This window comes from Protopterus annectens, chromosome 1.part1 (genome assembly GCF_019279795.1).
Source record: "Protopterus annectens isolate FY-2018-M chromosome 1.part1, PAN1.0, whole genome shotgun sequence".
In the NCBI taxonomy this organism is placed as follows: Eukaryota; Metazoa; Chordata; order Ceratodontiformes; family Protopteridae; genus Protopterus; species Protopterus annectens.
The window spans coordinates 1,164,268,936-1,164,295,683 of record NC_056726.1 but is presented as its reverse complement, the minus strand read 5'-3'; the positions used below and the strand labels follow the sequence as shown (position 1 = coordinate 1,164,295,683).

Below are 26,748 nucleotides of genomic sequence, written 5' to 3'. Positions count from 1 at the left end.
CTACACCATTTATTCTTTTAGTGAAGGACCTCTGTGGATGCTCCAATTGTTGCATATACCTGGTCAGGTACATACTGAAGCAGTGAACTCAATGACTGGTTTAATGAGGGCCACGTACAAAGGAGCAATGACATCTCAAGACCTAGATGCTCTATCTTCCTTATACATTGCATAGTGCAGAATGATTTTCTTACTGCAGTACCATATATTGTTCAAAGGCCAAGTCACAGCCTATGTATGTTCTCAAAACTCTGACAACAGACTCAGTTCTTAAGGGTGCATTATCAATGCAGTAATTTCCAGTGGTGACTGGCTTTCCAAAATAAAGATTATTATACATTTTTAGGCATAGAGCTCTAGACCATGACTCTGGCACCAGTTACTAGTCTATATCAGGCCTTCTTGGACAATTCTTTTTTGCCTTTGGCAGATTCTGTGATGACACCTAGTTTGCAATCATTTGCAGACTTGATTAGCCAGATGCTTTTGACAGTGGCCTTGACTTCAGAAAGTAGACACCAAAAATCAGTGGCTCCAGCACTGACTGCTGAGGGGCACAGCTAGTGGATAGCTTTTCCGTGGAGGCAGACTCACCTATCCTCACATCTTGTTCCTATAAGTGTATCAAATGGCTATCCAGTGGATGAAATAGGGTTTATACCTAATTTTGTGAGCTTCTCTACAATGCCTGAGTGGGGTATTGTGTTAAATGCTTTGGCCAAGTTGAAGTAGACAGTATACACCTTTTTGCCCTCATCCATTGCCTTTATGACCTTCCCAAAGAAGTCCACCAGGTTGAGTTGGCATGAACTGGCTTTGACAAAACCAAACTGTGTTGGATCCAATGTCAAAAAGTTTCTTGTGTCATTATTTATCATGTCCATGATTACTTTTTCAATGGCCTTACATGGAGGTTTATCAGCTTATGGGTCAGTTGTTTCCTGGGTCTGTGAATGGCCCAACCTTGTCCAGAGGGATAACAGTTGGAGTCCTCCATTTGCTTTGCACAAAGCCTGTTTAGAGGCTATGTGCACAATAGGTGATATTTCATGCTATTAAGGAGGCATCATGCAATACTGTCAGGTCCAATCAATGCAGTGATTTTGGGCTGGAGAGTACATTGAGGACCTGCACCCTAATTATAGTTTGGGGAGCTATGGTTGGGAGTATTTCTTCAGAAGTGTCTGGAGAAGAAAGCTAGGTAAAACTGGAGCTGAATTTATTGGCCAGTAGATTTTCTATAACCCCTCACTCAGTATAGGTGTTTGTACAAATCATTCAGCATACTGATGTATATTTCATTTGAGAGTTTGGGCATAGCTGAAGAATGTCTTATGGGTGCTCTTAGCCTAGGAGGATACTTTTCCTCAACTTTGGCACTGGCAGATTTAATTGGTCCCCAGAGTTGTTTATCTAGTTTGATGTGTTCTTACCTTGCTGGGCATCATTGTATTTCCTATTTTTGGCCATGATTTTCATTGCTGTGTTATACAACCTATTGATGTTGGGATTCCATCAGAATGGCTTCCTTTTTTACTTTGTCCTATGCTTATTTTGGGTAGGTACTGCTGCCTCTATGCAGCTCTATACATGGTTGTAAAAGTTTTTTTTTTTGTGAATAACTTTGCATAGGCAGAGTTGTTCCCTGGGTTTGGAGGGGCTTGAAATCTTACCAGGGTGTTACTTAAAAATTGGAAGTTTGCCTTGGAATATTCTTAAAAAATCCAGGGTTACCTGGTGTATCAGGTTTTATTTTGATTTCAAAGTGAAGTTATTTCCAAGAGGCCTTCAGATGAGATTGTTTTGAAGTAAATTGAGATACCTCCAACTATTGTCCATTTCTTTGAATTAGCTTATCTAAAAGTGTAGAAGTCATTATAGCCCTTCCCTGCTGGGTTGTTGTCCATGGGTTTAAACCATGTCTCAGTAACTACACAGACATCTATATTCTCTCTGACTAGGAGAGCTTTCAGGGAGTGGAGATTTTTTTAGACTCCTGGCACTAAGCAATATCACCTTTAGATAATTCTGGGTTGGTTTAGCGACATTGGGTGATTTATCAGGTTGGCAATGCCTAAAAAAGGTACTATGGTGATGGACAAGGTTGTAGCCAATATTCAAAGGCCTAGATGGGACAGGTACAGACCATCCCTAGTAAAACACTCTGGTCTGTCAAGCATATCCTCCGAGATGATAAATATTGGACCCCTTTGAATGATACCAAAAACTAAGCCAATTATTAAAATCAACTATTTTTTTGTCCATCTTGTGACATCATCCTTGGAGACAGCAGAATGCTATTCAATGCTAAGCTCATCCTGCCATGGAACATGTAGCCCAAGAGTTCCATCATGTCTCTTTACATTTAGTGCAGGAAGGTATGTCTGAGGTTATTTATTCCCATGTGGACTATGACGGAGTCATACTGGTGCTTGTCATTCAGTGATCTGACTTTATGCATGATTTGACAGAACCTCACCACTGATAGACAGCTAAGCATAACCCTCCCCTTCCTCAGCCTGATGAATAGGGCATCAGTGTGCCTCGTAATGGAGTCTCCTATGACCAAAACACTGGCTTGTGTGGTGGAATTCCTTATGAGGTTAGCTGTAGAGACTCTCTGAACTGAGGCAGTGTCTATCATAATGGATGTTGCTTTGGTAGTGTTTTTTTGAGGTTGCTGACGGTACTTATTGCAATTATTGTTTCTGGGAGGCCTTTGAGGTTTTGGCTTGGTTAATTACTTTAAATAGCCTCAACATATGTGGGCTTATATTTTTTTCTTGTAGCTTATGTGGCAGATATTGTGTAGTGTTGTGTTTTTCTGAAAACATGTTTTTTTTTTATTTTTAAGGGCTGAATGTGAAAGCCTTTCCTCCAGAGACAGTGTGTAAGTATATCTATCACATACTGTATTTGTTAGTTTGAGAATTAGGTGGTTGCCAGAAAACATTAGACAATTTCTACATTGTCTCAGGATGCCCATTTCTGCCATGCTGGCAACAGAGACAGTAGGGAACTTGCACTTCCATGGTTCCATGAAATATAGTGCGTTACAGGGGGAGTGGTACCAAGGGATTCTATGCTCCTCTTTGTGTAATAACCATAAGGGGGAACAGATTTACTTGAGTGCTGGTTGAGTAAGAGGTACAATCTTAGTCTAATCTCCTGGAGCATTACCCTCACTGTGCAAACAGTACCCATCTGCTCCTTTTCTCATCAGGACTAAAGCAGTAGCATTAATCCCAAGCTGGTCCCTCAGAAGCCAATTTCAGGCTTTCCAGTGATTGCTAGTCACTAGGGAGATCAGGATATAATGTCTGTCTGCTCACCAGGAGCAAAACTGAAACACTAGTCCCAAGCTGATTCCTAAAAACCAGTTCCCATGTTCCCATGTTTGATGGGTAGTATGTTCTTAGATGTTATAGATTTTAAAAGTAAGCTGTAAAGAATGGATTAACACTCAAGTATTGTAGTGTGCACTAAACTGAGTGTGATGATTTGAAACTGAGACTAACTTAGGGTTTAAGTGTCTAAGGGAGGGGCCTTCCCAGTTTGATCTTTCAGTGTCCAGCAGAATGAGTAGATGAGATGTGGTGGGAGGAGCTTTTAAAGCTAAATTTACAGTTGTGGTGGGCTGATGAAAAGCCAGCATGTATAAAACACAGCAGAAATTTGACAGGTGGGTGGGGAAATCTTCAGGCCAAGAGATGTCTTACAACAGGAAGGAAATGTGGAAAATAAAATGCATAAACAAAAAAGGCAATGCAGAAGCCAGCTCTAAATAGCTATCAAATGATGTGAAAATACAATGAAAAAGGAAAATTACTTCCCTGGCTTTTCTGATTTTAAAACTGCATATGGTCAAACACTGAGAACTGTCAGTCAATGACATCCTCCAAGAGGGTCTCACTCAGACAAATGACTGGTGCCAGAAACAAGGCCTCAAGCTGAATACCAAAAAATGTATCATCATCCCCTTTGGGGAGAGTGACATCCCAACAAATTATCACATTAATAACAACATCCTAAGCACGCAATCAGTCGTAAGGGATTTGGGCACCCAGGTTGATGGCAACCTGACTTTTGACCACCATGTTTCATTCACTTGTACGGAAAGCCTTCTACATGGCCCACCTCATAAGTAAGGGTATTTCATCCAGGGGCAAGGAGCTCATAACATCCCTGTATTTTGCCCTTATAAGGCACATTACTGAGTACAATTCCCCTTTCAGCATGTACCTCGCAAAGCACATGCAGCAGCTGGAGAGATCACAGAGGTTCCTCACCAGGAGAGTCCAGGGCCTCAAACATCTACCATACACAGATAGGATAAAAGCCATATCCCCGTACTCAGTTTCATACAGCCTTCTCAGAGGTGACCTCTGTCTGGCATACAAGGCGATCACGGACCCCACCTTGATGGGACTGCTGCATATCTGTAAGTCAAGCTCCACTCGAGTAACTCACGTGTGTGGCCTCAACCTGGTCTATGACATCAAAATGACTTGTTGGCAGGACAGATTTGTGTCCCAGAGACTCCCCCATTTATGGAATAGACTCCCTCTCCACATCAAGCAGAGTACCTCTTTACCCCTTTTTAAGCGCAACCTGGATAACGGGATGGGAAACAGAAAATATACCCCTCAGATTCCACCTGTGTCCCTGCTGGACAGGGGCATCTTGTGCTGACTTATCTAAACATTGGTTAAACTCTTGGCTAGGCTTATAAGGGCCTCAGGGCCAATAGCCTAGTAACCTCCCATGATCCTATGAAGCAAAATAATCAGTGAAAAACAAGTGAAATCTGAAGCACAAGTGTTACAACTTTTCTGAGAGAAGGAGTATATCAATCTTTCACCTAGATGGGGATTATGTTAGTATAGGCACCTGTCTCTCCTTCTGGTGTTTTTGCTGCAGCATTACACGTTTAGGTCTCTGGTGCAGGTGTTTGTTTTACTACTATATATTTTTTTTTAATGAAAGTGTTCTTGGAGTACTAGGTCATTTTTAGCAGAGGTCACTGATCAGCAGTCTGAAAAACACTGAGTAGATAGAAATGACTTTTACTCTATCAGAGTAGTTGTGGGTACTGTTGCCTGGGATCTTTTTTATGATGGAATGTCAAAGTCTCTCGAGTTGTTTATGTGCTTACGGACCTACTGTAGTACATTCTAAAGGGCCATTGTAATCAATGTTGGGCCTAATAAGGGAGAAATAAAGAAGGACTATACCTTCTCTGGACCTTATGGAGATACTTTGATGAATAGGTTGTGCCAAGCAGAAGGATTTCCTTACCACAACAAAGACACAGTCGTCAAAAGGGAGTCTATTATTAACACAGGTACCCAAGTCCTTGACTACATCAGATTTAAGTAGAATGCTATCCATATGGCACAGAGTACTGATGCTAGATTCACCTAAGAAAATTATGCTGCATTTCTTTCTTTAAAGGTTAGAACCTTGATTAACATACCAAGCATTTATTTAATCTGTCCCTTTCTGAAAAATTTGAGAGTAAGCTGTGTCCACTCTTATTAAGAAAAAGACAAACTCAAAAGACAAGCCACCCTGATGGAACCATAATATCAATCAGTTATACAACAAAAGAAAAAAAATCTTTGTCAAGTGTATGAGGAACAAAGCATAACATACCAAAAAATCCTAACCAATCTAAACGGACAGCTAACAGGGTTAATTAATACTTCATATGCTAAAGTTGAAGAATTAAATAGCTTCTCAGGCAAAGGATAACCACAAATATTTCCACAGCTATTTCTGTAACCTTAAAGGAAATGCGAAACAATGGGCAGAACTTATTGTAAATGGCATCACCCAAACAGAACCAGAGGCCATTGACAACCTTTTGGCTGACAGGTTCAGCTCAAACTTCTCCCCCACTCCCCCAGTAATGCAAAGAAAATACCACATACCACAATCCCCCCAACCATTACTAGGGAACTGGTCTTGATTGCACTTTCCAATGCCAGAAACACTGCATGGGCCCTGATATCATCCTGGGATACTTATTAAATAACATGAAACAAAACCTTTCTACTCTACTTGAATGAATTTTCAACTGGAGCGTACAGTCAGGTTTAGTGCACAAGGAATGGAAGATGGCTAAAGTCATTCCCCTGCCCAAAGGAGGTCTAACCACCAGTACAAGTAACTACAGGCCAATAAGTCTGGCCTGCCTCATACGTAAGGCCATGAAAAGAATCATCATGTACATGATAAATGAGGACATAGGTAACCTTAAAATGCTGGAACCATCAGAGTTCAGTTTTGTTAAAGGAAGGTCATGCCTATTAAATCTGGTGGGCTTCTTTGATACGGTCACCAAGGGAATAGATGAGGGCAAGACTACGCACGCAGCTTACCTCGACATGCCCAAGGCTTTTGATGAAATACCCCATTCAGGCATTATAGACAAGCTCACTAAATTAGGTATAAACCCTTTTAGCATCCACTAGATAGCCAACTGGCTCACTGATAGGACCCAGGATGACAAAATAGGTGAGGCTACCTCTACAAAAGGTCAGTCTCTAGTGGGAGTCCCCCAAGGGTTGGTACTGGGCCCACTCCTTTTTGGCATCTATTTCTCTAAAGTAGAAGCAAATGCTGAATGTTAATGGCTGACGATATTTGCTGATGACTGCAAGCTGGGGTTATCATTGACTCCCCTGCAACCACTAGCATTCTTCTATCTCTAACTAACAAATTGTACCAAAGCCATGGTCTTAAACTCAGTGCTATGAAATGCACAATTGTACCCTTTGAGAAGTCAGTCATCCTGCCTAATTATCATGTTGAAAATGTGTCCCTAAGAGTTGATACAGTGATCAGGGATATAAGTGCGCACATGGACAGTAGCCTTAGCTTTGACCACCATGTGGCCACAGTGCTGAGGAAATTCTTTTATACTGCACAACTTATAAGTAAGGGCATGGCATCTAGGTCCAATCAGGTCATTATCCCACTGTACTTGGCCCTTAGCAGACCAGTCATAGAGTACAGTGCTCCCTTCAGTATATTCCTGACCAGGTATATGCAGCAACTAGAGTGACTTCAAAGGTTCCTCACTGAAAGAATACAAGGTGTGACAAACCTGCCTGATGCAGAGCATCGTAAAGCCCATTCCCTCTACTCAGTCTCCTATAGATTTCTGAGGGTGATCTATGCCTAGCTTGCAAGGCACCTATAAACCCCACCTTTATTAATCTCCTGCATATTCGTAAGCCAAACAGCATCAGAAATACAAGGTCTAAGGACCTGAATTTTGCCTTTGACGTGAACAGAATATGGTGGAAAGACAGCTATGTGTCCCAGAGACTATCCCTCCTATGGAATAGGCTTCCCATCCATGTATAGCTGAGTTTGTCTGTGACCCAATTTAAGAGCAACCTAGACCACTGGGTAGGGAAGAGAAAACTTACACCAGGTCTGGCACCCATGTCTCTTATGGACAGAGGTAGCTTATAAATGCCCAGCCCTCAATGTCCTATTTGGATGCAGGACATCATTATTATTTTAGGAAAACTTGGCTAGGCATAGAAGGACCCAATGGGTTCTCAGCCTAGTAACAATCTATCAATCTATGAATCTATAATGTAGTTCATTTTTGAGTGGAACAGTGATGAAGCCAAGAATTTTGGAGATGTATCCAAACTGCAAGAAGCAATCCACACAATCATCATGGACTGCATGTTTCTGCACAGTATAACTTTGCAATGCTACAGAATAAAGCATTTTTGAAATGGTAGGCTTAAGCAAAAAAAAAATAAATAAATATTTTTTTCTTAAAGTAAATATATAACTGTGAACAATGGTAAATATGCCACTTTAAAATAAATATTTTTGTATATCTCATTGTACAAAATGAATGTTGTTGTATCTTTTGGCTTTTCCTGGTTAGGGGTCGCCACAGTGGAACTCCGGTCCGCTAATGATTGGCAGTAGATTTTTACATACCGAGTTGCCAGCCCTGACGCTCAACCTTCAATGAAGATACATTGTACAAAATGAATAAATCATTCAGAAGGTGGGCTGTCCACCAGCATACTACAGTAAATGTATATATCAAAGAGTGCAAGCTACACTTTGTTCTTATTATGGATCTTGCAAGCATACACCACAATAAGTATTTTTATTGTACAAAATGAATAAAAATACTTATTGTGGGGTATGCTTGCAAGATCCATAACAAGAACAAAGTGTAGCTTGCACTCTTTGACATATATTTACTGTAGTATGCTGGTGGACAGCCCACCTTCTAAATGATTACAACAGTACCTGTTCTGCATTATCCAATCACTCCAAAATCTTGGATGCTAGTCCTGTTTGCAGCTTCTCAGCCATCCTTTACAAGCCAGCCATGGCAGGCTAGTTCTATTGACATTTGTTTGAACATACATCACAAAGTGCACTACATATTTAATGCACAGTACAGAGTTAAAACAGAAATTCTTGTAACTGACACATCTTCAATTTATTAAAAAATCACAATGAATATGCATCAGATTGTTATGATACAATGCAGTCTGTTGCTCCAAAAATAATTCATCTTCATCTGATGAAGCCCTTTATTGCAGGATGAAAAACGTGGTAATTCAGTTAAGGCAGTTTACTGGATTTTTCTATTTTGTGTTTAATTAAAGTTATATTTTACTTTACGGATACCTCCAAGTGGTTCCTGAATTCTTCTGCAGTACTGTTTTGGTGTTTTTTTTTGTGTTGCTACAAAATTTGGGTTGTGGTGTGTGGGCGCTGCTTTTCCTCCTTTGTATTTGATATTTTTCTAATGATTATATAAAATGTTTTGGAGGTTGAGTGTATTGCAATGTGTTCTTCAAGTTAATGTTTATTGCAGAATATGGCTCCACCGGGAGAGGTGCTTGCTAGATACTAGAGCAGTTTGGATTTTAATTATCGCTAACGGTTATGTTTTGTTGTTGGCGATTTGTCTAGGGAAGACTAATTTGGGTGAGCAGTAATATCATGAAGAATAGGCTAATTTAAATGTATTGATGCTGTAGCGTTATATTGAACTTAATAATAATCTGTAAATTACTATAAATATGTAATGAATATAATTCTCTGCACTATTGGTTTTGTGTTGTAAGGTGCCATATGACAAATAATGTCAAGTCTAGGCTAAGACGGATTATAGAGCAAAATTACTAATGCTTGTTGTATGTTTCTGGCAAGGGTCTAAATAACTACAAAAGTAACCGTGGAGAGGGTGACTGGAATTAGGGGAGACAGAGGTGTGAAGACGACAGCCAGCGATAATCATCAGGAGATAGTCTATGTAAGCATGCATACATCAAAGGGCTGATATGATGAGTGCACCTGTTTCTAAGTCTGTAGTACAATCTAGCCCTTAAGAATGATTAACCCGTGAGAGTAGCCATCAATATGTTATACTGCAATGAGTATATGTTACACTACATTCTACTTTAATACCCCTTAAAAGCAATTATAACACAGCTAAGGAATTCATAATGTAGGATTTTAATACATCATAACTGAGAAAGGTAGAGAATTAACTTTGACTTTAGATGACAACCATTACGAAGCTCATTAACTGGCAGAGGACAACATGACAGGACCAAGTTTGGTGACTAACTGTGGAATAAAGGATATACATTTTCCATTTCTTGACACCAGTGCTGTTTTCTCTATTAACCAGAACATGGGCTGGGCTCATCACAAAAATATATAGAACAGTGTCATCAGCTGAGATGAATTACAAGATCTTTGGATGGGGGATTTATAACAGCAGTCTGAATGAGAGGCTCAGAATAGACATAATACCCACCTCTGATTGTCCAGGACCTAGCATCAGTCTGCAAACGTTCATTCTGCTTTAAACCAAATTGAGAATTCTGAAAAGCGGGCTGATACCAGGACTGCATCTTTGTGGAAGGGAAGCAATTCCTAAGATGTTTCTTGGTTCTGGATTAATGTCCCAGAATAAACATAGTACAAGCCAGGTATTTAGAAGACATAGAAATATCCAAACTGCATGATAAGCCACGGTGGTGCCTCACAGCAAGAAGTTCTCCCGTTCGATTCTCAGTTGGAGTGCCTTCTGTCTGGAGTCTGCATGTCCTCCCCATGGTCGAGTGGTGTTCGAAAGACATGCATGAAGGTTGGGCATTGAGCTGGCACCTCGGCACCCGTAAAAAATCTACTGCCAATCATTAGCGGACCAGAGTTCTGCTGTGGCGACCCCAAACTGGGAAAAGAAGAAATATCCAAACAGCATTTTCTTCTCATAACACCACTGTTGAATTCATGAAAGTTTTCATGTAAGGAATTCCTTACATTTTTTTGTACGTATAAAAGACCTTATTACATTTTTTTTAATTGCGGCCCTGTTTCCTATCGAGAAGTGTGAAAAAATTGAATATGCAAGTCCTTTGAATATATTTTTAGCCATGTATACAACATGCTACAATGTTTGGTAAGAGTTGGGTCATTAAGGCTGCATATACTATTTGACTATTACACTAAAAGTGTGCAGTATGGGGGGGTCTCCTGTTTCTGTATTCAAAAATCTTCTGGATGCTCAAGGCTTCAATTTTGATTATGTGAAATAAATTTCTGTGCTGTAAAAACAAAAGAAAAAACACATTTCGGTGGCATATAAAGACTGCATGGCATACTCAGTCTGACTTTTATTTACTGGAAGAGTTGTGGGCCTCATTCACCTGTCAGGTAAATCCTACCCCCTCCAGTCCAAAGACTAATCTTATATCTCGTACACATATTCTAGAGTTTAGTCACTGTTTCTTAGCTTACCATATTCTTAGCTACATTTTCCAATTATTAGCTGCCCCTTCTGTGAAACAGTACTTTTATATATCATTCCTGGGCTGTCCAAATCGCAGCTTCAAAATGTGTTGTCTAGTTCGTATGAACATATATTTTAGAAATAGGATACTTACTTGAAATGTATGGATTTCTACTGAGATACATAAAATACACTGTATTTCCTGTTTCCCTTCAAGACTAGACACATTAAAGCATTTAGTCAATTTATATTACTTGTAATGCAAGCATGCATCATTTCTGTTACCTTCGACTATGCTGTTGAGTATCATGCATGGCATTCCAGGTAGGCTTTTAGCAAATGATTGTAAGCCAGAGGACTACTTTTTGTTTGTGGCACTTGTTTTTATACATCTTAACATTAAATTATTTTTCTGCTGCTTACTTGCATTAATTCCATTTACTTACACTTAAGCTGTAATCACATGGTTTATATTGCTTTAACATGGCATCGCTGTACTTTGGAAGTTTTAATATTGTGGTTGAGACGGTGTAGTTCTGTAAGACCATTTAATTGGGCACCTCCTGCATAAACACACCAATTATTTTTCCTCCAAATTTATTTTCCTCTTTGCAAAAGCAGAACTTTACTACCATGGATGAAAAAGTATGAGTTGACAGTTTCCCCCTTCTGTGTAATGTTTCTGCAGTTTTCCTTCCCCAGTACACAAAATGTTGAGTCTGTATGAAATGTCATAATATTTTCTATATGAATTTGTTTCTATGGCTATTACACCATATCAACCATCAAATTAATTTATTTAGTTTTCTTGCCAGAAAAAAAAAAACACATTTCAAAGTGATTCTAGTTGTTCATTCTTTGCCACCCATTGGGCTCACAAACTCCTTTTTGGTTCTTTGGTTCTGTACATTCACAGATATTTTGATGTATTCTGTCATTTAAAGCTGCCTCCTTTACATCCATATGGGACCCCATACCTACTGTGTCTTTATAAATTCCAACAGCTTTTACTGTGGAGCATCAGAGGAAAGCATGTTGATACCAATGAGTGAAAAAGAGGTTGGGTAAAGAGAAGGCCTTACAACTGCTTTCTAAATTTTCACAAAAGTCTAAATTCTGTTTATTGGGTGAAAAGGAAATGGTTTATTACAATGTGTTTAAAACAAGACAAAAAAACAGAAACCAGTGAGCTTCACTAGAAGAACATTACAGGTACTGTTTCCAGAGAGTCACAAGCTTAGCAGTAATGTTGGGTATTTCTATCCTAAGCAGATGCAAAGAAGTTCTAGTAGAAAAGGATAGGGCATTATGAGGCCATCATATGAGAACACTAAGTGCATTATGTGAAAGAGAAATAAGTAGAGCCAAAAAACAGTCACAGACCTATATTGTGTCTGTGTATGCAGGAGGTGTGTGTATGGAGGGGTGGCACTCATTTGCATTATGGCCAAAGGCCTTTGTAAATAGTTTTAGTGGATCTCTAGGTATATGAGAAAAAGGGAGTCAGGTATTTAAGACAGGGGCATATGAGTGTGTGTGTGTGTGTGTGTGTGTGTGTGTGTGTGTGTGTGTGTGTGTGTGTGTGTGTGTGTGTGTGTGCACGCGTTGGGGGCTGATAATAGTCCAGATAAGAGGGAGAGAATACAGGACAGATTATATATATTTTCAAAAGAGCTGAAATTTTCCAGAAGACAAAAAAGTAACATTTAGAACAAGAGTCATAAATGAGTAGCAATGGACTGTGTTAAAAACTCTGCAAGAGATGAATGGGGATTTTAGTGAGGGAAGGGGAAATGAAACTTGGAAGAAAGTATTAGTGGTGAAGCAAGAAGAGGAGTAGCATGTGGAACTACATACAGCTCCAGAGGTGTGGTGTGGCTGTCCTATGACAGACCAAATGAAGGCAGTACAGATGGTGTGAAGGATGCTGTGTGCAAGGATGAGTAGATGAAATGGGAAGAAAGACAGAGTGATTTATGGAGGAGACCTGAATATGGTTCTAAACCCCGAATTGGCTAGGATGAGTAGGATGGAGGGATTCCATCAAACATAGTATATGTTAAAGATATGTAAGGCTACTTTATGTTTGATAGATATATTTAGGGAAAAATGGGAGTGAAAAAGCAATATGTTGTCAGTAGGCACGAATATAAACAAGCACATAGAACAGATAGGGCATTAGTTGGGGTGACAGGACGGGAAGTTAATGAAGTAAAGATTTTATAGAAAGGAATTTTGAGTCATTCATTGCTTGTGGTGGATTGGGATTTGAATATGAAGAAGCATAGCAGGTGGATTTGGAATTTGTGTAATTGAAGAGGGTGACACCAAATAGAACGGCTGCTAAATAAATAAGGATGAGGAAGGCATGATTGGAGTGAGTGGGATGGGATAAAGGCTGTTTGTGGAGTGCAAATAATGAGCTATAGCTGAATCATAGAGGCTAGATGTTAATGCAAATGCATTTTTTAGACAGGGAGATAAGCAGGAGAATGATCAGGTCTTACATAATTCTGACAGTAAAAGAGGAGCTGCAAGGCCTGGATGAAGGTACTTTTGGCCTGTCCTTTTGAGATCGCTTTCATCTCCCCTGTCCTTTGATATTGCGTTTCTGCACTGTACAGCATGCTGTGCTTGTTAATTACTACTATTGTTATACTCGCCCTGCCCCTCCATTTTTTCTTTGTTTTTTTTCTTCTCTCTCTTTCTCTCTCCCACCTTCAGTACCCTTCTGTCTTTTTCTCACGTACCTCCTTTGATATAGCTGCCTGCTCTGCTGTCTGTCACTGCCCTACTGCCCTAGGGCTACCTCTCACCCCTTAGTCCATTACCCTTATTTATTATTCCATTCTGTAATGTATTGTACATGCCAGGCATACAGGCATACACTACTTCTTAACTATACATTACCATACGGCATAGGCTTATGTGTGCTCTTATTTCCCATGAAAGTAGCATTAATCTCTATAAATACTGGCAATATTAGCTATATATAAGTTATTTCTAGCATACAGGTTAAGACAGCAGAAGAAGCTTTGCTGTGTGATGGTGATGTGGAATAGACAGTGGAAAATGATAGCAAAAAATGTCAAAATATGGAAAGTATTTGAGGTTGTTTTCCTCAAAGTTACATAGAAAGAAAGGACAATATGGTAGTTTATTTGGGAAATGATGGGAACCAGCAATATCAGAACTTATGAAGAAGCAGATATACTGAAAGATAAAGGCCAGGGAGATAGTGCTGGCAGTAACACACATGGAGGATGAGAAACTGGGTGAACTTACTGGCTTGCCAATAGATTTCTTAAACTGCTAGAATGAATATATCAGGGATCTTAATTCAGATTTTAATGGCATAGGTGGCAGGGGGATAACCCCTGTATCCACGAGACAAGTAGAGATGACAGCATTATACAACATAAAAGAATAGAAAGAGGATTCTGGTAATTACAGACCCATAGCACTTTGTAATCCAGGTGCAAAGCTTTTAATTGGGAATGGGTAGCCACAGTGGAAGAGATTAGCCTCCTAATTATAGCGTATGAGGGCATAGGTTTTGTTAAAGATGGATCTTCAATGAATCTTTCAAGACTGTTGGTGAATTTTATAGACTGGGGATGTTGGGTGAAAAATGTGAATGCATAAGTAATTTTTGTAGATGTGCAGAAAGACTTTGACTGTGTCAGCTTAAGCTTTTTATTTCATTCCTAAAATCATATGGTATGAGATGTCTGTTTCTTACAGGAAGATGAGGGCATTGCATGGAAGCCCAGCTGTCAAAGTTTAGAGTTAATGAGGGCCTACAAGAAACAAGTGAATTAGGAACGGATACAAAATAGAGGCACACCCTATCTCTAACACTTTTCCTCTTGGATATGGAAATGCTGGTCCACAAATTAAGGAGTTTGTTTAAAGACTAGGACTTAAGAGGACAAAGAAGCAGTATTTGCTTATTCACAGGTGGCTGTCTGTTAATAATATTTATTTATTTATTTTATTTAGTTTTACATTTGTTTACCGTGAAAGCCTGACTTGGAACAACACCAATTTTCACTGGAGGCGTGGGGAAAAACACTCCAGATATATGTCTTTGTAATGTGGGAGGAAACCAGAACACCCAGAAGAAGCCCACACAAATGCAGGGAGGACATGCAGACTCCACACAAAAGACACCCCACCATACCTCTCAACCTCTTAGAGCAAGAAATCTGGACAAATCCACAAATAAAAGTGGTACAAAGGCCCAGAAATAGGTACAATTTTAAATATTGTTCTTGCAAACTTAGAAATTAGCATTAACATGAATTTTCTGAAGAGTATGAATTCTGAAACTCAAATGTCTGTCATTATTTTCTGACTTCAGTCCTCAATGATTTGCCAGTAATTTGCCAGAAAACCACAATTTTATGAAAAATGGACCAAAAATATGAGTAAAAAATCTGGCCATCCTGTGAAAATCTGTACAGTTGAGAGGTATGCACCACACCAGAGAATCGAACTGGAGAACCTCTTGCACCACAGGATGTATTGTAGAGACAGTGGAGGTTTATGACTGAATAGGCTGTTTTCATCCCAGGAATTCTACAATGATTAAGATGGAGAGGTTCATGGCAAGGTTTGCAGCTGCCACTATGTAAAATGGGGATAAATAATAAGGGACTAGAGTATTTTCTTAAATAGACAAAATAAAACAATACAGCTAGAATAAGCTTAAAGAAAGAATGGAATAAAAGAGACTCTCAAAGATAAGAGGTAGAATATGGATCAAAATAAGGAGACAAGTTAGTGATTAATAGTATTATAGACACACTGCATTAAGGGTTTATAAGCGAAGTCATGCGGAAAGTAAAAGAGAAGACCTGGAAAATGGAATTGGCTATAAGAACATATGGTGAAATAAGTCAAATAGGTAGAGATTTGGGATAAAGGAAGTGTAGGCTTTTAATTGAGATGATGGTGGAAAGAGGATGGGATACAACTTGAAGATGAGGTGCAAGTAGCAAAAGGCTTTGGAGTTTGAAAAGAGTAAAAGGAGGGGGTCTATATCACTACACTGAACCATCACTTCAATGAACGTCATTTCATCAGAAATTCCATTCATCGAATTCCCCTCATGTGGGGGGCTGTGCCCCCCAGACCCCCCACTAATTATGTATATATATATATATATATATATATATATATATATATATATATATATATATATATATATATATATATATATACCACTTTCGAGATTGCAATACAGTGAGGAAAGGGCAAATTTTCCGATCCTCACTGTACCGCAATCTCAGTGTTAAATGTAACTGCACTGAAAATGCTGTTCACTAAACTGATTTTTTGATGAGCTGATAGGGACATATGTGGTGGTAGTTTGAGTTAGTGCCAAAAGAATGGGACAAGCTGAGTTATCCCTGGAAAGGTAAATATGGAAACAAAATTAGGAAGGACTAACTTATCCACCTTTTTGGGGAAGAGAAAGAGGTTCAGAAATCTGTTAACTAGCTACTTCCTGAATTTTAGGTTTGAGTACCTCAACTTCCGTTTGCATTCTGCATGATTCTGCATATGTCAGTTAATGAGACAGTATTCTTAGGAAATTTTTCTAGGCCCCTCAATTCTCACATGAATTTCAAACCTCGTACCTCACATCTCCCTATGAATCTTATAACCTATGAGTGGGTGCAGGAAAGAGAGTGAATGAGTTTAGCTTGTCCTTCAGAAATGTAGGATGTGATAAGCAGGGTCTTTGCAGTAGGTCTAACCATATAGCAGAGGGTAAAATAATGCAAGTTCAGGTTTTGCTTTTACAATCTTGACAAATGCAAATCTTGTTTGTTATACCTACCTAATTATGTCTGTTAGAGAAACTGTAAAGTGTTTATTAGAGGAAATTATTGGTCAGTATGGAAGGATGTTTTGGAAAAGTGCGTGTGTTTTTTTTTTTTAAAGAAAAGTATATATGTATTTATTTATTTATTTACATTTATTTACTGGGAAATTCCGACTGGACATAGGTCCTTTTTCAGTGCAGGCCTGGGGAGAAAAGCTCCAAGTATACAAATAGTGTTACAGTAGTGATCATGACAAACAGTAAAATAAAAAATATACAAATTGTAATATACAATAAGACATATGATACCATAATAACAAATAGTAAAAAACAAACAATAAAAGAGAAATAGATTATGCAAAGTTTGATGGGTTAAGAGAATAGAACAAAATGAAATAAGATTGAAGAGTCAGAACTTAGATCACAATGCACTGTAGCATATAGATAAGAGAGTTTAAAATGTTAGGAGAATGAGGATTTGTAGTCAGGAAAAGGGCATGGGCCGAGCCAGTGTAATTTTTGATAAGACTTGAGTGCAGTCTTGAACTGATAGATAGATGGTAAGGAGGTTATAGAGTGGGGAAGGTTATTCAAAAGATTGGGTATGGTATTAGAGAATATTGCTTCACCTGAGGAATTGTTGGGTTTGGGGACTAGAAGAAGATTTTTGCTGTTGGAACGTAGGGATCTAGAGGAGCAGTACGTTTGTAGTAGGTACTGAAGTGGTAGGATTTTATAAGGATGATTTGTCAGTTTGTAAGCAAAAGAAAGTTGGTTTAGGTGAAGAAGTTTAGAAGTTCAAGCCAGTCAAGTTCCCTTAATGAGTGGCAGTGATGGCACTGGTAGGATGCACCAGTTGCAAATTTTGTTTTAATTATGTTATTATAGCAGGTTTCAAGCTTCTTTAAGTTGGTCTGTCTAAGGTTTGTAAACCCTGATGATGCATACAGCACGGTGGATATGAGTTGGGAATAGGCAACAGAGGTTTTAGCAGCCTTGGTTAGGAATAATGTATTTGTATGAAGTGCCCCAAGTTTCATATATATATAATATATATATATATATATATATATATATATATATATATATATGATATCATTTTATCCACCCTTTAATTAATTTTGGGGTATTACAAAATAAAATTGTCAACAACTACTTCCCTTTAGGAATTTTGGGTTAGGGTACTTATAGTGCTGTCAGAATATTAGTACAGTTGTGGTATCAAGATAAGTTAAAAATATACACTTTTTTCCTCAGTTCCTGACCATACTGCTACATGTTTGCATAGACATTTAAAATTTTCAAAAATAGATATATTTATTGCATATTCGGCGAATGCCCATTCCTCCTCCTCTCACCTCACAGCAGCTGATTTCAGCCTCCACTTCAATGCACTTCCCATCCCTTTTTCCATTAGTAACCTTTCCTCTCCCCCTAACCTCTGTCTCCCCCTTATATTCCAACATTCCGTTTTAAAGCAATAAAAGATAAACACATAGTACAACTACTTGCAGAACTTTCTTCTTCTCACATTATTTTCCTACATTAATATATATATATATATATATATATATATATATATATATATATATATATATATATATATATATAGCTCTTCAACATTGCATATATTGTATAGAGTTCATTTCAGTGTGCCCTTACCTCAGTTTTGCTATCCTTTACACTTTGTGCTCTGTCCCTTCACTATTTACCTATTTTCTTCTTCTTATCTGTTGTCTCTAATCATCCCTTCTTTAAAAAAAAAAGAAACATCTTTTTTAAAGTACCACATATGACATAGGCAATCATGCATTTATATAAATGAAAACAACCCAGACACAATTTTAGTTGCAAACATTATATATCACTTATAATCTATCCAATTATTGTCAGTCAAACATCACATAGCTGATCCATTCTTAATGTCCTTTATGCTCTGTAATTTGTTATTGTTATTGTTATTGAAATCATTGCTATCCACACACAACATTTTGTTTGGATTCATAATATTTCTAGTTAACTTGCTTGTCTACTGTCATTTATATTTGTCCGGACTGAGACTGAACTAGTTTCACTTGGACCAGTGCTGTATTCCAGTTACCAAACTGAATTCATTAATTAATGTATTGCTACTTCTAACTAATTCAGCTTATGCTTCTGTATTTTTTTTCATGTTTTTGAGTATATTTGTATTGTCAAGTATGAGATAGCTGGTGCAAGACAAATAAAACTGCAGTAACAATAATGATAATTGCAAAAGTATTACTAGGGTTCAGATCGTAACTTCTCAGTACAGAATCATGTTTGAACGCACTGATTCCACTACTTTGCACATTCTTCCTTTCCTTTCCTTCTGACAGCCTCCCTTTGATGGAGAAGATGAAGATGAGTTGTTCCAGTCTATCATGGAGCATAACGTGCCATATCCCAAATCGCTGTCTCGAGAGGCAGTCTCTATATGTAAAGGGGTAAGAAGAACACAGTTTATTGTTTGTCATCATGTGTATTCCAAGTAACTCATGGGAGGACTAAATAGTCTTAAACCTGCCTATTACTTTTTCTCCTTCACCATAACTAAGTTGAGTTTCATTAATATGGCAGAAAAAGGGCATCCATGATTCTACTATGAACAGCAACTGGTCTTATTTATCTGTTGATAAACATTTAAGTCCCTTGAAATTGGTATTCAAGGAACAATTGGATATTTGAGGACTAGAAAGAAAAGGAGAGTAATTATATGTATGTTATTTTAGTGACTCTGGTATTGTTTATTATTGCACATGTTCAGTCTTATAGTAGACCTTTATTATAATCTACTTAACCTAAAGCACCTTATGTACATTTGACTTTCTAAAGTTAGGCAGCAACTGAGAGTGAAACACTTTTTGTTGAAAAGAATAAGTAAATAAAAGTATTTATAACATTTATCCTATTTCTAGTTTATGACAAAACATCCTGCAAAAAGACTTGGCTCAGGTCCAGAAGGTGAGCGTGATATTCGTGATCATGCATTCTTCCGCAGGATAGACTGGGATCGTTTGGAAAGACTAGAAATTCAACCTCCATTCAAGCCAAGAGCAGTAAGCATTTTTCTTCTAAAATTCATGGTGCTTTTTAAACTTTGAAAATAATCCACTCATCATTGTAAGAGAGTAGTTAATAAACAATTTATTTGCCTTTGTTATGTTTGATTGATTTCATGTGATAGATTGTTTGCCTCCAGCATGTTTGAGCTGTATTAAAAGAAATGTCCATAATCCCCTGTACATGAATTTAAAGTCTTGAATAGAGGATTTATCAGAAGACATGGATGAAAAATAATGTCTTCATCAAGTCAAAAATTATAAAATGAACATATGTAGGATAACATTTGGATTAAGATACAAAACTGCTGTTGAAGTTTTCCATTAGTCTTGATTTTAGGGTATGTTTTGACAATATTTAGATTGTGCTATATTGTTGATAGAAAATGTCATGTGATCACCATATTCTTAACATAGTTCCTAGATATTTTAAAAACTCTGACTCAAATATTATAATCAGTGATTGTCTCGTCATTGAAAAATGGACTTATGTAAGTTGTGTTAATGTTAATTCATCTGCTCTATAATTTATATTATCTTTTCAGACAAAGACTGGCTATAGCCTTTGTGTATTCCTAGTATTTGCAGCATCTGTTTTTCCACATGTCCACTACATGAAGTACCACTGTTGATTATAAAAGACAAATTAGAAAACCATATTATGCCTCGTCTTTTGGGCAAGCATCCAAAAAAGGGGTGGTGTGCCACTTTTTATTGTGAGTTACCCTTTGTACATTTATTTTCTTCTCTTAAGCTCTGCAATGGTACTTAAAAGGTGTACGTTTGGGCCTGTTTTCACCTCCCTTCAGTGCATCTCAAGTATTACTTAATCTAGCAGATAGCAGCACAAAGAATACAATTAGGGAAGACAGGATTTCTGCTAACGCTCATTCCTCCTTCTGTCTGATCCATAATCTCAGGGTTGTGATGCTAAATATGGCCACATATATGGTATGAAGATAAGAGAGAAGAAGTTATCACAATATTCATCAATACAACTCATAAAGTGCCTCCTTAGAATCAGTCTTGTTCCAATTATCTGTTGATTTGCAATATGAAAAAAATACCCACATTAATTATACAGAAGAAATAATATGTGTTAGTGACAGTGGCTCAGTGGGTTGCACACTATCCTTTTTTATAACAGCACATCACAAAGCTGAGAGTTCTGATCTCACTCCTGGTACATGAATTCATAGCTCAATATTCCAATTGCACTCCAACGTGAGCAGAATGTTGTACTGGAAGGAAAAGTCCTGTAGATGAATGAGGTATAAAACACTAGTCCAATCCATTAAGCATTGTAGCAGGTAATACAGGCAAATGATTTTTAAACATTGGGTTTTATATATATATATATATATATATATATATACACATATATATATAACTATATAATATAACATTATATTATATTATATATATATATATATATATATATATATATATATATATATATATATATATATATATATATATATATATATATAGATATTTGTTAAGAATAGTCAAATTTTTAAAGAATGCATACAAATCTAGCTCTCTGGGTGTGCTACCAAATACAGCTGGCTGTGTTAAGCCTTTCTTCTCAAAAAAATATACACATAAAATAACTTTATTGTTTGCATTTGTATATGGAAAAAAGTTAACAGTATATGTTCACAGTTTCATCATAATATTATAAAGATAAAAAATTAACTACAGAAATAAACAGAATGATTAAACAGAGAGAGAGAGAAGAAAGTATGTAACCTTATTAGATATGAAATGTTGCTTTTCAGAAAACTCAAATTATATAACCTTTCCCCGAAAAGGCAAAATACAAAGATTGTTTCATTTTCTCAGCATAAAGCTCATCAAGATATTTTTTATGTTTGTTAAACATTTAAGTCTGCATAACAGTCTTTTTATGTGGTAACTCAGTGATTTACTCAGATTAACACAACATACAAGGAGAGACTCAAATTGATTTACAGGTTTCACCGCTGCACTACTAGCCTTCTGATTTCATGACTTAATGTATTTGTATCTGAATGAAATTGTCCTTCTGTTTTAGCAATGTTCCACGCAACAATGATAAATTTAAATATATAAAAAATGGGTAATTTTCTTCATGTTGGAGAATTATTCAAGCAATTTTTTTCTACTAAATACATTTGTTCACTAATCAACACTGTGGAAAATAGGATATTATATAATGACTGGCCATTAATATTCCAAAACAAGTATGCTGATTGGTCAGCCAAATCAGTGTGCCTGTTGTAAATTTGAGCATACACCAATGGAAAAAGGTCTGGTCACCCAGACTTTTTTTTCCACTGGTATATACTATAACTTTTCATTTTTTTTTACAAAAATAAATAAATACAAATAGAAATCTGGACTCTGGACATATCAGAGAGACAAAACAGAGAAAATACTAGGAAAATCAGGTACGTTATTCAAAACTGAAGACACATACCTAATTTTCCTTATATTTCCTCAATTCTGTTTCTCTCCTGCCCCAAAACTGTCCGAAATGTTTGTTTTTTTTATTTAAAAAAAAAAAAAAGAAAAACGGAGCAACAGTGACCTTCTTTTCTCCATTGCTTCCTTTCCAAAACACTGATGTACTGGGTACAAGTAGGAACGCAAGTCCCATACGCATGTGCAGTACATCAATAGAGGCAACAGGATATATAGCAGAAGTGGAAGGACACCGCAGCACCATTATACAAATACATCGTGTAAGAAAAGTTTTTTTTTTCCTTAAATAATGTCATTGTATAATAGCAATAACCAACTCCGTGATGCGGTATATTAAGATTTACCCACAGTTGGCTTTATTTAATCACTCAGGCTTCACCCTCATGATTAAACCACACCAGCCATGGGAAATCTTAATATACCACGCCGATGTCTTCTGTTATTGCTTAATTAAATGCTAGACAAATAAAATGGGTTAAAGGATAGCGCTGATACACACCTTGTGCCTCATAGGTCATAGCCTGCTAATGACTTGTTAATAAAAACACAATTTTGATGGCAAATTCATCCCTCTTAAAGAATTAATCAGCTTAGCTGGGGAAGTATAAGGAATTAGGTTTCCATAGTTCCGTGGTGCAGAGGGATAATGTCCTGAGAGCGAACCCATTTGACCAAAGTTTGAGTAGCAGCTGCAGTGGTGGAAGACCTATATACATAAATACATATATATATATATATATATATATATATATATATATATATATATATATATACATATATATATATATATATATGTATATAGTGAGAGAGAGAGAGATTGCTTACTGTTTGTACTGAAGGTGAGAACAACAGCAACAGATAACAGTATGAGTAGACATTTCTAACAGGTATAATACAGATCTGCACCATAGGGAACTGCACTGCAGACATAATACCTACGAGTAACTAGCAATTTACTTAAAATTAGAAGGTCTATATATACTGTATATACTGAAAAGAAAATGATCTCCAAATGTTAATGGTGGAATTGTGAGAATGAATTATTCATGTACACAATTTGTTGTAAGTAAAACAATGTTTACTCAGAGAACTTTAAGTAATTTTAAATATGGGAGAGATACTAAACAAACATATCTGTTGTTCCAAAAAACTGTTCTTAGGATTACCATTAGTATATAGAGAAGTATTACTGGCCATTAAAAGGGTCTTATAAGATGAAATGTGAAGCAAATGAAGAGACTCCCTATGCTGTGGAACAAAATCCCGGTACATGTGAGGCAGAACACCTCTCTGGCCTTGTTCAAGAGGAATCTTGACCAATGGATGGGAGATTGCAGATATACCCCAGGGATTACTTCAGTGTCACTGATTGACAGAGGCACAGCAAAATGATAGGCATAGTTTTTATTCAAACTAAAGGGGTGGCGAAAGCCACATAACTATGGGCTAGGCTTATAAATGCCCTTGGGCAGATAGCCTAGTATGAACCTATGAACCTATGAACCTATGAACCTATAAAGTTTGTCTAATGAATTTAAAAAAGTGCAGAGTAAGAAAATCCATGATAATACCTGCAAGGTGCCGGTAGTGAATACTCTTAGATCTACATATTTCAAAGGCAGCACAAAATGGTTCTAAATTATATCTTTCTTCAAGCTTTCCCATCAAAGAAAAACAACACTTTGAATTACACTTGAAATTCATTCTTTTTATATTTTACACTTTCACCGATATCACAGAACTGTGCAAGAATGCACCCAAATAAGTGGAAACATAAGGATTCTTATCTGTTCTCCTCAGCATCAGCAATCAGCCAGGTGTCCATCTTTAACCTTCTATTGACCTGTTCACTCCCTTTAGGGGCCAGAGCCAGTCCATTAATTCCCCAATCAAGGTAAGAGCTATATGACCTTTTCATTTTCTTCAGAGGCAGTGGTCAGCAGGCCTTCATTCACATCTCTACCTAAATTTCTTTACACAACAATTAGTAACTACAGTTGAACTACAGCCTAGAATGTCCCTTGTGGCCTGTTCACATACCTAATATAGCCACCCTTAGCATACACAGATTCTAAACCACACCAAGCTAACAGCTGCTACCAGTATTCAAAAAATAGTCCTTTTGAGGTCAGTGGTGCAGCAAGTCACACCACGTCACTCCAGTATGGACAGGCCATCATTAGCTGCTCAGTCCCAACCTCCTCATCTGTACCCTTCCAGGGCTCAAACCACTCTCTAATGTCAGATTGTTTGAGAACCCTTTATGGATTGTTTTCATTTATATAACAGGCCCATGGCCAGATTTAGCAGTACGATTTGAAGCTTGATGCTTATTTCCAGTTCGCAGAGGCATGGATTAGCACCAGTCCTTGTACAATGCATAGAAGTATGGCTGTACAGTCTGGCACTTTATGTCATTATATAGTGAGTTTTCCACAAAGGTGATAGCTAAAAACAAACCACGATAACTATCAGTTTGCACAACAGGATTCTTGGCTATCCAAATTCTAAATCCCTTAGTAACTCAAAAAATAAGCAGATAAAGATAAGCTGATTGCTAGGGCTGAGTCAGGGCCTCTGCACCAGGATGTGGACATACTCATCCCAATGGCACTCCTTCCCCAAACTAGAATGAGTCACATTCAGTATCTTTCTTCATTTTCTGTCCTACTTATCTAGTCATATGCGATTGTATGTGGGGAAAACAAACCCATTCTGCTAAAACAAGTGATGTCCCCAGCATTACCAATAAGTACCCTACCAGTTTTTATTGTGGGTCATATTACATCATTGCACTCTCCTATGACATAAATTATCTGTCTGTAAAGAGGTACCTTGTTACTAATAACAGATCAGTCCTTCACTGCTTCCATTAACATAACCTCTTCTGAGCTAAATTGTTTCCTTTTGTTAAGAAAAAAATTCAGCACTTTATGTTGCAATGATTCTAAGAGGAGGAATGAAACTACAAAGCTGTTTACCATGCCATAAAAATGTCTGAAGAATTTACTCTGTATACACATTCATTTTTTAATAATTTGTTAACCAGTTAAGCCCACTGGACACAAATGTCACTTTCCAGGACCAGCATGAGAACACTATCTGGTTAAGTGACTTCTACCAAATTAAGTCATTGCTATGGATGCAGCAGTGGCCTCTAGCTACAAAAATGTATATTTGGCAACATGGGAAAAGATTTATTTGCATCCAAATGAGTTGTTTGACAAAGCTAAATATTTTTAAACACCTGTTGTTTGTTTCATCATGGTCAAAAGTTAGATTGTGCTTCTTATTGCTTGTCTAATTTATTGTATTTCCACTCTAGTATTTCAGTTTAAATGTGACGTGCAGATAACTTTTAGGCTTATTGATAAAGAAATATAATCAAGCAAATCTGGACACCACGGGCATTTCAAAGAAGAATGTTCTGAGTAATGTCTGTTTAAATTATGAAAATATGTATTCTTATTACTTGTAAAGAATTATCGTAAAAGGACAGGTGGCTAGACAGCTGATATTGATAATGGGTTTTGTGAATTTGAGAATTTATAAAAGAGGATTCAATGAAGAGGTTATCAAAGGCTTTCAGAGGTTAAAGCTGATGGCAGGGAAAGCAAGTAGCCTGCCTTTAAACCCAGGTTTGACATGGGCTTTGAAGAGGGCAGGCTGTCATGGTTGATGAAAGTATTAAAGTATTGACAGAGGTTTGAGTTTTCTGTGAGTTTTAGTCTTGACTTAGGTGCTGTAAAGAAACAATTAGTACAAATGGAACATTTTACTGGGAGATAAGAATATTAAAAGAACAGGAGATAAAATTCCTACTTTCATTAACAAAAGACATTAATATAAAACCAGAGAGTCGACACAGAGCTAATCAAATGAACATTGCTAAAGAAAACAGTGCAGTCAAAAGGACTTTTATTGTAACATTTGTAACTGTGGAGCTTTTCTCCCCAGGCCTCCACTAAAAAGGGGCCTGTCAGGGCCCAGCTAAATTACCCTTGTAAATAAATAAATAAATAAATAAATAATAAACACCCCATTGGTCTAAAGAAGTTGCTTTGAGTTTTATTAGATGAAACCACTTACCAAATAAAATGCTAACTGTTCTTTGTTCTGCCTCTTTATTTTACATATTTGGTAAATGGGTCAGCCTTAGAGGCACAAACCTCTTTTACCTCAGGAGAAGTATCTGTTTAAGTGACTTGTTTAGAGTCAAAGAGTAGGCAAATGAAGACCGAGTCTAACACAGTCATTTTCAGTTAAATACGATCTCAAATATCGTACTTAATTGTTGGGGAAATTATTCTTTTAAACTCCCCTTGAAGAAACAATATGATCCTAAGTAGTAAGGACTTCCTGATAGCAACGGATTTACAGGCTATACAATATTAATCGTCCCTTATTCTGTTAGTTGCTTCTGTTGCCATGGACCACAGATTTCTATGTATCACCCGTATGTCTACATTTTTTTATTATGCACAATGTTTACATAGTTTGCCTGCTTCCACAGTGCATACAGAAGATACACCTTGAATTATTTATTCCACAGTGCAGTGACACTA

General features: G+C 37.3%; 1 protein-coding gene across 1 annotated transcript in view; it reads left to right on the top strand.

Moving 5' to 3' along the window:
• The window catches only part of PRKCG (protein kinase C gamma), a 4,166,346-nt gene that overhangs the window by 3,861,370 nt on the left and 278,228 nt on the right, over positions 1-26,748 (top strand). The window contains exons 16-17 of the mRNA XM_044080462.1: positions 18,995-19,102; positions 19,574-19,714. Coding sequence (XP_043936397.1) covers positions 18,995-19,102; positions 19,574-19,714 — 249 coding nt within the window. The remainder of the gene's footprint in view (positions 1-18,994; positions 19,103-19,573; positions 19,715-26,748) is intronic.